This window comes from Macrobrachium rosenbergii, chromosome 14, assembly GCF_040412425.1.
Source record: "Macrobrachium rosenbergii isolate ZJJX-2024 chromosome 14, ASM4041242v1, whole genome shotgun sequence".
In the NCBI taxonomy this organism is placed as follows: domain Eukaryota; kingdom Metazoa; phylum Arthropoda; class Malacostraca; order Decapoda; family Palaemonidae; genus Macrobrachium; species Macrobrachium rosenbergii.
The window spans coordinates 2,508,020-2,524,065 of NC_089754.1; the positions used below are offsets into that span (position 1 = coordinate 2,508,020).

Sequence of the window (16,046 nt, forward strand, 5' to 3'; positions counted from 1 at the left end):
CAGAGAAAGTTCCAAAACTGTTTCCAGAGATATTGTCACAGAGTTAATATAAAGATAAACATGAGTAAACGAAGTATGAATGCTGATGATAAACCTGACAATCCTGTGAATAATGATTAAAGATGGTGATAATGTGGAAATGCAAAGTAGTCCCAAAGATTCCTCCAAAATTAATATTGTGACATAGTTAATCACCACTAATTAACACAGAGTATGTTAATAATAATCCTAACAAACTTGGGAATAATAATTAATGAGGATGCAGAGATTAGTCCTTTACAAAATTCATTACCATATGGAAAGGCGTGAAAAAAATGCACAATAAAAAAATGGTTTTACTCACTGTAATCTTGCGGAGTTACATCAGTCCCCCTAGACTGGCCGAGGGTCGGTGGGGGTGGGGGGAGGCTTGGGAGGGTTTGGGGGAGGCTGGCGGAGGTGAAGAGGCTACGCTGCAAACTGATTGTCATGCGCCCAGTTGACAGATTTTGGCAGTCCCGGGTATTTTTCCAACGTGTGCCTCTTGTTCTTGCTCCAGCTGGGCCACATCTGCTCCAACCAGGAGCCTCTTATCAACAAGACCTTTCGTGAGCCACTCACGAGGGCAGGCATTCTTCTCACGTTCAAAACATTTCTTATAATGGAGAATGAAAATCTTGTCGTAGTCATTTACCTTCACCGTGGTGACATCAGGCTGGCTGCTGACATCCATCCAGTCAAGGTATTTTTCATACAGTCCCAAGATACTACTGAAATAAGAGCAAATATGCCCTATCGCATGTAGACACTGTCAAACGGGAAGAAGTTGCATCTGTGTTCTGGTGTCAGCCACTGTCGTTTTTCTGGTGTCGTTGGTGCCCTTCAGGTCATTTACTGCTGCTGTCCCTCCCTCAGGCAAGTTTTCCTTGGCAAACTGGGTCCTCACAGTGGTTTTTGAAGGCCTGTACAGCCCGAAGATGACATGACTCGCCTCATCCCCCACTTGTAAGAACACTGACGTCACAGCTTTCCCCCGTCAACCTCACCTATCATGACAACGCCTCGCTCTGCAGAAACACTATCACGAAGATTTCCAGAAGAGGCTCACCATCATCCGAGTCACTGTCATCTGAACACGAGGCACCATCCAAAAGGACTTTTGCCACAGAAGCCACCGACAGATGTTTCTCTTTCTGCTCTTTTTCACCACACTTCCCCCAACGCCACAAACACACTCCTCCATAGAGCCTACGTTGCCTGCACTCAATAGTGCGGTAATACCGTCGTTCGGTCGTGAATAATATCCTCGGCGTTAGCGATGAAGTGCGAGGAATCTGGCACCAACCGACTCACGCAACCAGTACCGAGGCTACCGAGCCACTGACTGAGCTCCGACTCTGAGCTGCCGCTGAAGCCACCTGCTGCGCTCAGGTATACACTCACACGCGCGCTAGAACGCACGCGCAGGCGCGCACGTCCACAGAGGCGCGCGCACGCACACAACCGTTCGTTGGTGCACACACAGCTACACACACAGGCGCGACACGCGCACGCGCACATCAGACGCACGCACACAATCCTTTCGTCTGAGACTCAACACACATACGGCTCTCCCTGAAGTTGGCGGGAAACTCACAACTCTCTCTCTCTCTCTCTCTCTCTCTCTCTCTCTCTCTCTCTCTCTCTCTCTCTCTCTCTCTCTCTCTCACTTGAGACTTTACCGTTTCTCGCTGAAGTTTTATGCTTCAAAGCGCTTGTTCTGCCGTCCTTACATATCAATTACTATATTATTTTTCACTATAACAGACATTTAAAATAACTTACTTGTTACCTAAAGAACTGGTAAAAAAAAATTCATTCCTGACAAATAAATAATTTTTTTATTTTTAATTTATTACTAATAAAGAAAACACTTTGCCTACTTATATAGCCAAAGCCTTCAATAATTATCACAAATAGTACTGTCCTTTGAAACATTTTTTCAAGTAGCAATCCGTTATATTTATCAACCAATATGAATAATAGACATGATTTTTTTAAATTAGATAAAACTGCTTTTATCGATACATTTATTTATGAATTCTACTGCAATGCAAATCATTTACCAATGTCTTAAATAATTTCACACACACACACGTATGTATATATATATATATATATATATATATATATATATATATATATATATATATATATATATATGTATATATATATATATTAATGGTGGATGTTGCTATTACTCCCGTTTATCAAAATAATTCTTCCTGGTTTGGTTAGCTGGAAATAACATGAGAAAACTATTATTGATATTCAGTATTCCTCAAATGAGGTTAGTTCGTCATACTTCTAAACATGCTTATGCATACGATTACACATAAGATGAAGTGGGAATGTCACTAAAATGTCAGGTTTTTAAGCTTCAGTACGTACTTGTAAACACATACATACAGCCCCCAGAATATCTCCCTTTCCCTCAGACAGAGAGAGAGAGAGAGAGAGAGAGAGAGAGAGAGATAGTGACAGGTGTAGCTAAAGAGAGAGAGAGAGAGAGAGAGAGAGAGAGAGATGAAAAGGGTCGAGGGAGCGAGAGAGAAGAGAGAGAGAGAGAGAGAGATGAAGAAAGTGGCAGACAGAGAGAGAGAGAGAGTGTAGCAAAAGAGAAAGAGAGAGAGAGAGAGAGATAAGGACAGGAGTAGAGAGAGAGAGAGAGAGAGTAAAGAGAAAGTCAAAAGTAAGGCGAGAGAGAGAGAAGGGGGCTAGAAAGAGAGAGAGAGAGAGAGAGAGAGAGGTAGATATTGATAGGTGTAGGGAGAAAGAGAGACAGAGAGAGAGAGAGGTGGGGACAGGTGTAGAGAGAGAGAGAGAGAGAGAGAGGCAGATATTGATAGGTGTAGGGAGAGAGAGAGAGAGAGGTGGGGACAGGTGTAGAGAGAGAGTAAGCAAAAGTCAAAAGTAAAGAAAGAGAGAGTAAGGGACTAAAAAGAGAGACAGACAGGGACATGGATAACGACGAGAGAGAGAGAGAGAGCACGAATAATTAATTTCAAAATCTCAGACAAGTTGATTTCAAGACGAAATCCCTACTGATCTTACTGTTTATGAAATACAATACAACACAGGACTGAAATGTATACCTCTGCTGACGCTAATAAATAAAAATGAATAATTCCCTTCCGGTAGCCAAGGAACCCACTTTCACCCCTACAAATGGTCGAAGATACAAGAGAGAAGCGTTGATGCATAATAATAATAATAATAATAATAATAATAATAATAATAATAAGTTAGTATGGTAGAAATAGCCTCTACTGGACTTACTACAAGGTGAATGATGTCAGTTATGTCACAGAATGTTCAGCCGCAAAGATTTCTGTGGGAATTCGTCACGGGAAATCGAAGAATGAAATTGAAATTGAATCCTCTATAGATACCTCAGAAACCTCCCGAAGCACAGAACCTCAGTGGTGAAAGTTTATATTCGGGAATACTGATTTGAATAAACATCCCTGACGATAAAATAAACGATAAGGTTATAGCTTCGTCCTTCATCGGTTTGGTCCAGTCGACAATGTATTGATAAAACTCTGTGACCTTGAATGGAAATGACGAATCTCTCTCTCTCTCTCTCTCTCTCTCTCTCTCTCTCTCTCTCTCTCTCTCTCTCTCTCTCCATTGTATTAACGCAGTTATAGGTATTTTCCCCGTTCAATCAACCGGAGCTCACTTGCCAATGCTATCTTGACGACAGGATGACAAATGTTGCCACGTTCTGGAAAATCCAATGTTTTGAACGGGATTTCGAACAAAATATTCAGATCTGACGTTGAACAGGGGTTGTATCAACATTTGCCTAGGACGACAAAAACAGCAGCTGTCTTTTCCTTATACCTACTTGCAATTCAGAATCAGTATCACTTCCATTACTTTTGCAAAAGTATGTTGATGAATGAGATTTGTAATAAAAGTATGATAAAAACACTAACTGGCAACTATTCTGTTTACGATTACGCTCCTCGGGATGAATGGAGATGATGACGTCACGACATCCTCGACCTTATGGCCTGAGGGAACGGAGGGAAAAGGGCCTCTGTTCCCTCAGGCCATAAGGTCGAGAATGTCGTGCTCTCAGGCGTCTCTCGGCCGAGTCCTCGTTAGGTTATGGAGTTTATTTCTCATTCATTCGTCCTCACTACGACAATGACGCTGTTTTGCTGTTGGTGGAGATATGACGTTGATTGTATAACTTTAATATCATTCATGTAGAAGGTTTATGAGGGAAAACAAGCATAGGTTCTGAGAGAGAGAGAGAGAGAGAGAGAGAGAGAGAGAGAATGTTCTTGTTGCTGTAGAAGAAAGCTTAGAAAGGAGTCTCCTGATGGCACGGGCTCTTCCCCACCCCCAATATTCAACGCCCCCAGCCACCCATCCATGCACATAAGTACATACATACATACATACATACAAACATACACACATCTCTAGCCCCTCATCCAGTCAAAGAAAATCTTATGAAGAAGCCTCCCACCAGGAGTGTGTCTAAACTCTTCTCCTCAAAATTCAGGCTTCCATAACTAGAGAATGACTCGACAGACTGACCTGGAGTTTGCATTTCCCAACAGAACGGACCAAACTACGGGGGGTCCATCCGGAGCCTCATGGCCGTGGGAAGAGGATTCCATCATGCCACCATAGCCACATCTTAAATCTTTGTCGTTGTCGTTTGCCTGCGTGACGTCACGAATAACGTCTGCCTCAGATGCTCGACTTTGCGTACTACTTTGTCTCGCGCATTACCGTACTCGCAAATCTTAGAGAAAAAATATACTTCAATTAAAGGGAAAAGTAAGTATAGGATTTGATGCAACAGGTTAATAATTTATTCAGGGAATAATTTATTTAGGAGATGTAACAGAAGTTCCTACACGAATATATACTTTCACGGGGAATTATACAAAAGAAACTCATAATACAATCATACATATTAGCCTAAGAACTGAAGAATATTACCAACAATTACTAAGAGCAATGGTAATAGGGCACGCTGATATTGGCAAGACAACCCATTATCTAACATAGCCAAAGTAATCAGTATTTCCAAAGAAGAAACCCTACAAGTGCGAACTTCGCTTGTTGGATACTTTCTTCTCTCTCTCTCTCTCTCTCTCTCTCTCTCTCTCTCTCTCTCTCTCTCTCTCTCTCTCTCTCTCTCTTGTATTTTCATATATTACAAGATGAAGTTAATTACGACTGTTTCTTTGAGTGGGAAAAGTTGTTAGTTAATGTCTTGAATTTCTGTTTATTTAAATAAAATTTAGTATATTTAGGATAACTGTTTAATAAGTATGCTTACTTATTCATCCTTATTCTATCCTAATATATATACTGTATGTATGTATATATATATATATATATATATATATATATATATATATATATATATATATATATATATATATATAAATGTCTTTTCCTGTTATATATATATATATATATATATATATATATATATATATATATATATATATATATATATATATATATATATATATATATATATATATATATATATATATATATATATATATATATATATATATAGCCATTTTTTATATATTATTTAGAAATATTGCTGGAAAATGATTTCCCGATAGAAAATATTTAGAAGGACGAATCTTACGCATTACATATCTCATACAACCCTTATTATAATTTCGTTTTATCTACGTCCAAAATCGACTGAAATAATATTATCTAAATTAATAAAGTATATTATATGTATAAAATACTAAATTTGTAAGTAGAATATCGCAAAATAAGGTCATATTCACGTCAAATATTCTCAAGACAACACGCTAACCTAGCTCGTTTGAATCTCGCATTTTGGCTCAAAAGACGCCACAGAATTTCGCTATTCTTTGGTATAAATCGATTGAAATATTATATTCATTACTAAAATGTTGGAGGAATATAATATAATTTTTTTATGTAATAACCGAAAAAGATAAAACTGAGCTCAAATATTACGTAAAATAAAGGAAACGATGTTTAAAAGTCTAGTAGGATAAACTGTTGTGTCTCAAAAATGTCATTAAATTTCGCTTTATTTTGGTACAGAATCCATCAAAATAGTACCTTGGACATTAGGATACTTTTAAAATTAAGAAAATCATGTTCGATTATTTAAATATTTCGATATAAGATCAGTTTTACGTAAAATATCAGTTTTACGTAAAATATGCGAGAACTAACACTCATAAAATGGCACCAAACGCTGCCATGTCTTTTTGAAGGCGTGAAAACCTGAGGACGCGTCCGAAAAATGCCCAGAGGTTGGCATTGAAGGCTTCTGATTGGGTGAGAGGTCATTTAGACCTTCTTTCCAGACTCCTTGGGCGAATGATGAAGAAGCCATTGGTAGGGGTCGAAGGAAGAAGGCCTTCTATAGATTCAACCGGCCAATATGGCGGCTGACAAACGTAATGTGTTACTTTCCTTGTGCATTTAACCGGATTTTATGCCACCTTACTGAAGGTATGTTGACGTTTTAAGTCTTTTATCCGTATACTATGTTAATCCGGTTGCTAATTATGCCAATTGTGTGTATTGTACGGCCGTAATAACGCAAATGTGTGCCGGTGTATAGGAACTAACTGTGAAGTGAAGGTGGTAATGTGTCGTGGTAGGAGGCGTTCCTTGAGTATAAGTGACAACATAAGGTTATGGCAACACCCTATTTTTGCCATACTTGGTTTGATGTTTTATAAGGATAACTCCAAAGTTATTATGCCAGTGTAATTGATTCATCTACGATTTGAGGAAAGGCACAGAATATGTATTTATAGGCACTTTTTGAAGACGGAGTTAAGGCTTTTTTTTTTTAAATCGTTGAGCAAAGAAAGGCGCCCTCTTAATTGAGTATTGAATGTGAGAATCAAGAGACGTCATTATTCATGTCCTAAATGCTTTGGGCCTATTATTGCTCAATTTAGGTCCCGAAATACCTGCTTCGGTGACCTCAGTAGTAATTGTGTTAATTAGGTAAATTTCTGATTAGTATATGGTCATATAGGCTGTTATTTATGCTTACTTAGCCTCAGTCTCGCCGAAGACGTCTTGGTGTGAAGACGTCTTCGTGTAAGACAACCGACGCCTTTGGTCAAGCCGTCTTTATGATCCGTGTAATTGTTAATATTAGCAGTATGACGTCGCGTTAATGTTAAAGATGAAGTTCATTCAATATATTGTCCAGTTCTTGTTGGAATTTGCATGAGATAATTGTTATAATTAGGATGATTGACGATGAAATGACTCAGCATGGAAGGCGGAATCGTGGGCTATCTCTGTCTAGCCGTCTTGGGCAACTTTAAAATTGAAATATAATTTTGTTTTTCTTTAGCTTTGCGTTTTTAAACATTTTTTATGCAATATTGCAATTTAATCCAATGTTTAGAGCCTAAATTAATTATCGAATGTAAAGACTAAGGAATTTAATGTAAAAGTTAATTAATATGACTCTTTTCGAGGACTTACAGGATAAGATGATTAGGCTGTTGTCTTCCTCAGGCATTTTAACATGGGCAAGGTATCCTAGACTGTACCCTTTGGCAAGAGTAGGGCATGGTATGCCAAGTTAGGTTAGGTTAGGATTCCAGCAGGCTACAATCAATTCCAATTGCACTTGCAGGCTGGGCCTAATAGCTCGAAGCCTTCTAAGAATTGAAAGGTGATTTGTGCCAATGTATTCCAGAATCATTGGGGAAATGTGAAGAAAAGCCAAAATCGGTCGAAATCCGCTGAAATCGGCCTCATTGCAATGCTGGACTGATGAGCAATTTTAAATTTATCAATTTTTTAAGGCTTGAGAATTTATTATTCCCTTACAAGCAAAATTTAAAATTTTCAGTCTAGGCGTAGAGTTGTCATATGTCATCTTGTTGTCATTATTTAATTAGTTGATTTGTCAACTTTAATTTTAAATGTTAAATTATTGTCACAATGTATTAGCTAGGGTGGTTTTCTTGTAACTAACAGACCGTTTTGTCTTTCATATTTTGAGGTGTGGCTTTTCTCCCCAGCTCCCCATAGCCTAGGAGGCCGCGTCAACGTCCCAGATGAAGTGGTGGACAACTGTGGGCGTTTCTAGCTTGAGTTTGCCGCTGCTGTTGACTGCTACGTTTTGGCATCTGATTAGGATGATTTTGGATCCACTACCTTCAGCTTGAGGATTTATTCATTTATTGGTTCAGTTACCATAGCCAAGGCTGTTTCATGCTGAAAGAAATCGTTCGGTGGACTAGGCCATGTTGGGCCCATAATTTGACCCAAACTCTTAAAATTTATATTTTCAGTTATGCCCCTCCATAGGAATGTGTTTTTTTTCTATTTATTAATTGGGTAGCTCATGTTTTCTTATAATTATTGCCTCTAGTGGTTCAGGCGTCATTTCTTCTATTTTCATGTGTTAAAAATTAAGTTATTTTCTTAGTGTTTATTATGTATTAAAATTGCACCCCAAATTGGTTTTGCACATGGTTGATTGTCTTGTGATGCGATTTCACTTAATTTCGTATTCTGGTTAGTGAATACTAGTATTGGATAATTATACAAGTGTATGTTGTGGTGGTAAAACTCACACATGCCTGATTCAGTCTGCATGTTTCATGTGTACTGGCCTGATTACAATTGCCACAGGCTGTTTCTGTGAAGGAAATCATTCGGACTAGCCATGTGCTTGCCCAAACTCTTAAATTTATATTTTTCAGTTATGCCTATAGGACGTAGCTCATGTCTGCCTTGTAGTGACTGACTTCACCAATTTTCCTGTGCTGTGCCCTTGGGAATGGTTAGCCTGATTCCAGTCTGCATACAGGTTTTACTTAAGTATTTTTAAGTGCATTTTTGGGAGACTCCTGCTCAGTATTTCTTTAGGTAAATGTAAGTATTAGCTCCACGCCTGTTTTTACCTTGGAAATTGGTTTTTTCTACACTTTTAGGGCTTCTGATACTGGCGGTGCATTTGTTTGTTGTCAGCCAAATGGAATGTCCCTTCGCCGTGTTTAGTACTGGCCCAGGGGGGAGGGCGGTACCCCTATTTAACAAGTTATTGCACTTGCCGGATGGGATATGAACCTTTCCCAGTGCTCTGTCTTGTGAAGATCGCTTATGGAAACCCCTTGTTGGGTGGACTTCAGGGGTTAATTACATTCAACCCCCCAAAAATAACATTAAATTGTAAATAAGCAACCTAAATACTATAAGAAACTGCCATTTCTCGCTAAATACCCACCGTGTACCTATTGCTTAGATCTACCTTTCTTTAATTCAGGGATTTTAGGCCCATGTGTAATTTTTGAGGGTACTTGACCACTGTGTGCAGTGCTAACATAGCTTATCATGCCCGTGTAACCAGGTTAGACCAGACTGGGTCCGTTTTCCATTGTTGTAATTCTTGCTGCTGATTAATTGATGGTTGAAAGTAATCAGTTTTCTCACACCGTCTACTTGTATGAATCTTTTTAAACATTTTATTATAATTTGGAATTTAAAGTATAATAATGTAATATTCTGCAGAGTTAAAACAATGCCTTTTTCCTTTCAGCATCTAACATTGGGTGCCATGCATGACTTAGCTCCCTCAGTTTGTGGGGGTCAAGGCCCATTCCACAAACGTACTGGAGCCAAATATTGTCAACTGATCCCCCACCCTTGGAACTGGGGTGACAAGCACTTTCAAAAAGTCATTTGGGACCTACTAAACTGGACTACTACTACTACTACTACTACTAATTAATGAAAGATTTGAATTATTGTAAGAATTCTGTAGGCTTTGTAGCCTAGACTTAAGCATGGGATAGTTGTGGAATAAAATGCTGGAAAGTTGTGACAAGAACATTATCTAGATATATGAAAGGCCATCGTTATATGATGTTAGTCAGTATTAACATGTTTCTTTCTTACAGGAATTGTTGAAGCAGGTGACCCCAATCGAGATCAGTGTCCACAGGGTTAAGTCATCCAAGCAAGAGAATATAGGATTGGCAGATGAAGGTGATTTCCCCAAGGATATTGCTCTACAGACACTGAGAAATCCTCCACAATAATGAGGTAATATCAATTGGGAAAGTTTTAAGAGTGAAAAAGTGGTGCTGTAGTCGAGTTCATAGCTTCCAACCTCATCCCAAAAAAGCTTGCTTACAGTTGAAAGGTTAACTGTTGACACTGTATGTCTCCTATTCCCTCCTCCTCAGTGCAAGTTGAGAAAGAAAGTGTGTCAGGTTGCAGTTGATGTTTTTTGGGTGTGCAAAATATTTTGAGCTTTCTGAGCTTGACTTCATTGCCAAATAATTGTTCAGTATTGACATTCATCCGTCTTACATGAGTAGTAGTGTTAGGTTGAATGTTTTAGTGTTTACATGTAGTTCCAATGGGTGAAGAGTTTTCAGTGGATTAGTTTTGTTCAATCTGTAAATTAGGTAACGTGGAAGAAGTGAGTTTGCTTCAAGGTGAATTTTTCTAGGTGCATACCAGAGTAAGTTTATGTAACAACCCTATCGGATATTTTAACTGTGAGTTGTCAGTTATGTACATGTTCATAATTTCCTTTTATTTTTTCTTTTGCAGGTGGAGTGTGTGCAGATATGGTGCAGTGCATGTTCAAACTGCATATAAGACTGACATAGACTAACTTAAAAAACTGACTGCATTTTCCCTGTCAGTAATGGTGGTCCCCAGGGAGCCACAAAATTAATTTTATACTTGGCTAATCAATCATTAAAACTATTCTATAGCATCTTGCTACTTAAATTTTTTTCTGAAAGTCTTGAGTATCATTTTGTCTCTCCTGGTTGGTGGCTTCTGCATGTGGAAACCTGGCGGTGGTACATATTAGAGGATTTTAGACCCTCTAATGTAACTGTAGCATGCAGCACCAATATTGACGTAGGTGTCGTTCACCTGTGTACTTCCCTTGACTGGACTCTGACTCTCTGACAGTGTAGAACGTGGTTCATCCATCCCAGAACTAGTGAAATAAGGAGAGGATCACAGACTGAAGTGACATCTGCCAGCACAAATTACGAAGCGAGCCGCTGGAAAAGGCTCGCCAGCAAGAGCGACTCCAACTGGGGATTAACCCGAGATGATGACGACAAGGTAAATAGTTCCCCCTACTTGCCCCGCAACCTCCCCATAGTGTTCCTGATTGTGCTTCTTCCTTTGCTTACTTTCTGGTTTTGTTTCGGCATTTGATTTTTAGTCATTTTATCTTCTTTCAGTTCTCTGGTTCTGTAAACATTATCATCCTCTGTTTCTATAACAACTTTGAGTTCCCCTTTATAGCTGTCATATGTAGCTTCCTCCATAACAAGTACATGGTTCAAGGTTTTCCAATAGATTTACATTAATATTAAGTCTGGTAACAGGAGTGTACATAGGTAGGCGGTGCATGAATTTAGGTATTGAAACTGTTTGCAGTGCCAGCTAGGGTTTTTTCAGTGCCAACTAGCGTTTCTAGAACACAAATCACTATAAATCAGGAAGAGCCTATCATAAACTTGGTAAATACTCCAGTTATGTAGAAAACTACTTATTTTGAAAATACTGTTTAGCAGATAACATTGTTGTACATGTGTTTGAGTAAAGCACAGTAAAAGAGAATTAGGTTCTCGAGACCTCTGGGCTTCTTGGCTGTAAATGGAAAATGAACCAGTAGTCTGTATCCAGTACTGAAGAGACAGTTTAGGAGAGCAGTACTGTACAGCACTGCTCTTGTTAACTAAGTACAGAGAGTGCTGCTGTTGTTCATGAAGTAATTGTCCCAGTTCACTAGTAACTTCCTATTCAACAAAGGAATCATGAAAAATTGTCCCAGTTCACTATTCCTTCTGAGGAAAAGTTTCCTTTTGAGGCACATACCTCCTTATGATGAGTTTATTTTCAGCCGAAAAAGAATAAAATTTACTCTAAATGAAACCTTATCCAGTGTAACTCAAGAAGGTGGATAGTAGCCATTCTTTTTTTTTTTTTTTTTACATCCAGTTGCTCTTTGTACAGTATAACCATATAGTTGTCACTCACTGTTAGAAGAAGAGTCAACGGTTTTGTATGGGTTTTACAGTAAGGGGAGAAATGAGAGGCTAGGTATACCTCATTCTTGTCTTTCTGAGGCTAAACTGCCTCAAATTTGGTGTTTTAAGTACCATGGTATTTAAGAATTGTTTCCTGAGCCTTAATGTTTATGGGCGTAGACACTTATTTTTTCAGTCTTCAGATTTCTTGATTCCTTAGGATTGCTTATTCAAGTGTCACATCTTTTTGCCCTTGTCAGAGAAGTGGTGATGTTATTTAGTTCCTTCATTGTTTGTTTGTGTTGCTTAGTTTATTTAAGTGTCAGTTCTTTATGCATATATTAGAGAAGTGGTATTTTATTATGTAAATATGGTTACAGTATTATAACCCTGCTGATAACTGGAGATTGTGGGACAAACTGTCCATAGACCTGTTTGCCACCTCAAGAAACAGTCGCCTTCCTCTCTTACGCTCCCCAGCCCCGGATCCCCTGGCATGGGCGATGGACGGATGCCATGCTCATAGACTGGTCGGGTCTGGATCTTTATGCCTTCCTGCCTTCAGCATGGTGAGGGAAGTCCTCAACAAGTTCATGTCACACCGCAACGCTTCTATGACTCGTAGCGCCATTTTGGCCCACGAAGGAGTCGGGTAGGCTTCCCGAGGCTGCTTTCCCAAAGACCTTGGCTGCTCAGACAACCTCACTTCAAGAGATACCACCAAGGGTTGGCCACTCTCACTCTGACAGGCTTCAGACTGTCAGGAAACTCATCAGAGCGAAAGGTTTTTCAAGAGCAACTGCAGAAGCTATTGCAAAGTACAGGCGACAATCTACTTGCAACGTCTACCAGTCAGAGTGGACAGTGTTTTGTCAGTGGTGCAACAGACATCACATTTCATCTTCTGAGACCTCTTTAACCCAGATTGCGGACTTTCTCCTTTGCCTGAGGACCTCTAGAAGTCTTTCCTCGTCCGACATCAAAGGATACCAAGTGATGCTTACCTCAGTCCTTAAGTGGTTTACGAGCCCCACTTTTGAGCCACTCAGTTCTGCTTCCCTCAAGAACTTTACATGGAAGACCCTCTTTTTTGTAGCCCTGGCTACGACCAAACATGTTAGTGAGCTGCAAGCAATCGACAAGAGAGTAGGCTTCTCCCAGGGAGATGCAGTGTGCTCTTTTACCTTAGGCTTCTTAGCAAAGAATGAGGAACCTTCTAAGCCTTGGCCTCGCTTCTTACATATTAAGAATTTAATGGATATCCTGGGCCGGGATGACGGGATGAAGAAGAGAGGGTTCTTTGCCCAGTCAGAACCCTGAGGTACTATCTACATAGGAACGAGATGATCAGAGGACCTGCTAGCAATCTCTGGTGTTCTGTCAAGAAACCTTCCCGTCCCCTTTCAAAGAATGCCCTTCCATTCTTTATTAGAGACTTGATCTCCGAAGCGCATTCCCGGATTCAGGAAGACTCTTTTCCCTTGTTTAAAGTTAAAGCTCATGAAGTTAGAGCAGTGGCTACCTCTCTCACCTCAAGCACAATCTATCCTTCTTGTCTATTCTTCAGTCGACCTTTTGGAGGTCCAAGTCGATCTTTGCATCTCATTATTTGAAAGAAGTGGAGACAGATTTTGAAAATTACAGTACCCTTGGACTTTTAGCAGTGGCTGGCATGGTGTTGAGGGAAGAAGCATAGAGATCCTGTCTCTCTTCTGTCTCTTCGTCTTGATGTAGGGTGTCGAGTTTTTTTGGGGAACCTGGGGTTACTTTGTACCTGGAGTACCCACCAGTTCTGTGAATGGGCAGTGGTCTGTCGTGTCAGGGCGGGTGGCGGCGAATTCTGGTTGTTGATTTGTGGTACTGCGTATGTATTGTCAGCAATCAGGCACATCTTCTGTTGCAAGACTTTCACTAATGTAGAGCAGCTCTGGGCTCTGGGCTCCTCGCCGCGCCACTACAGGTCAAGATGAGCACTAACCAGAGGCAGTATTCTTCTGCCGTAGCTCTCTTACCAGGTAAGGAAAGACAAGCGTTGTTTCAATGCTAGCCATTCTTCTCTGTTCAAGTCATTTTTCCTTTAATGTTTTTCTGAATAGATCAGTCCATTCATCCCACTCCCCTTGCAATGTGGGATTCAGCTAAGTAATTATTTAGTAAGTTACTTATATAAAAATGACATTTTTATAATAAAATTAAGTTTTATAGATATACTTAGCAAGTAATAACTGAATCAGAGCCCTCCTCCCTCCCCTTTTTAATGGATTGTGCAGCAATAAAATGGAATGACACCAGGCGGTTAGTCGCTCCTACTCCCCCGTTGCAGTGGGTGGGACCCGTCCCCCCCTTTGCAACTGATGCATTACCGCGAATTTGGAATTTACGATGCCGTGCAAGCATAATCGATAGCTAAGTAATTACTTGGTAAGTATATATAAAACTTAATTTTATTATTAAAATGTCATTTTTAACAGTATTCTACACTGATCATTAGTAACTCCATAGTTATCCCCCGCCCTTTGCACACAGGTCATCAGTATTGAAACACATACATTGGAAACCTCACATAAATGACCTCATTTAAATTATGTTCTTACATGCCTATAACATTGTTTACAGGACAGTATTCTGAAAATGAAAGCACTTGTTGGTAGGGGTGTAAGAATACAACTACCGTAGGTCCTGTGTGTCATAAAAGTCGACTAAAAGGACAGCTGCTGCCTTGCAGTCTTACTTTTAGTGAAAGGCCAGGTCCACTACCGATAACTGTGGAAACTGCTGCCTTGCAGTCTTACTATTTAGTAAAAGGCTAGACCCACTGCCGATAACTGTGGAAACTGCTGCCTTGCAGGTGAACTGTTTAGTAAAAGGCTAGGCCCACTGCTAATTACTGTGGAAACTGCTGCCTTGCAGTCTTACTTTTTAGTAAAAGGCCAGGTCCACTGCCAATAACTGTGGAAACTGCTGCCTTGCAGGTGGACTGTTTAGTCAAAGGCAAGGCCCGCAGCCAATAACCGTGGTTGATGACAGCAAGGGCGATGCGGTCATAAAAACCCCTTTGCCAAACAGTGAACCATGCCTGATGATGTAAGAAATATGAATGCGGCTAGGGCATCCCCTGTAAGCGACGTGCGTCAGAATCCCCCTACTGGCATGATAAATGGGCGAGGGGTGCCACAGGGTTCACAACTGCAGCCAAAGAAGTAAGTGGAAGATTAGAGCAGGCACATGGAACGTTGGTACCCCAACAGGAAGACTGAGGGAGATAGTGGGTGTGATGGAGAGGAGGCGGATAGATTTCTTATGTGTGCAGGAGGCTAGGTGGAAAGGGAGTGGAACTAGAGAGATGGGAAATGGGTATAAGCTTTATTACAGCGGGTCACGAGAGGGAAGAAATGGAGCTGGAATTATAGTAAATAACAACTGGAAGAAAAAAGTGGTAGAAGTGAAGAGAGTAAATGATAGGCTTTTAAAGATTCCAATAATAATAGAGGACAAAGTAACAAATATAATAGCAGCATACGCTCCTCAGGTGGGGTGCCAAGAGCAAGAGAAAGAATTATTTGGACAAGAGTTTGAGGCTGTCATTAGGGAGGAGGAGAGACTAATAATAGGAGCTGATATGAATGGCAGGGTGGGAAAGAGAAGAGATGGGTATAAGGAAGTACACGGAGGCCATGGGTTTGGAATCAGAAGTGAAGATGGGGATTATATATTGGAGACGGCTCAGAGTTTTGAATTGGCTTGTATGAAGACATGGTTTCAGAAGCTGGATAAGTAGTTGATAACATGAGAAAGTGGAAAAGTGCAAAGCCAAATAGTTTACATCCTGGTTAGAGGAGCCGACGAAAGCAATGTGATGAACTGCAAAGCGATCTTGGCAGAAGCATGTGGTAAACAGCATAGGTTGGTAGTGATGGATTTGAAAATGAGAGGGAGGGACCCAAAAAGAGAGGATGAGATCTAGAATTAAGGTTTGGGAACTACATGGAGAAAAGGGGGAGC

The 16,046-nt window shown here is 40.1% G+C and overlaps 1 protein-coding gene across 1 annotated transcript; it reads left to right on the plus strand.

The window, feature by feature from the left end:
* Positions 1-15,201: 15,201 nt before the first annotated feature.
* On the plus strand, positions 15,202-15,822 carry LOC136845657 (craniofacial development protein 2-like). Its single transcript, XM_067115807.1, has one exon. The coding sequence runs from the start codon at positions 15,202-15,204 to the stop codon at positions 15,820-15,822; it is 621 nt and encodes a 206-aa protein (XP_066971908.1).
* The last annotated feature ends 224 nt before the right edge of the window (positions 15,823-16,046 follow it).

Bases quoted from the DNA above. Each gene is read 5' to 3' on its own strand.
- LOC136845657 (XM_067115807.1), top strand. From the start codon at position 15,202: ATGGGCGAGGGGTGCCACAGGGTTCACAACTGCAGCCAAAGAAGTAAG.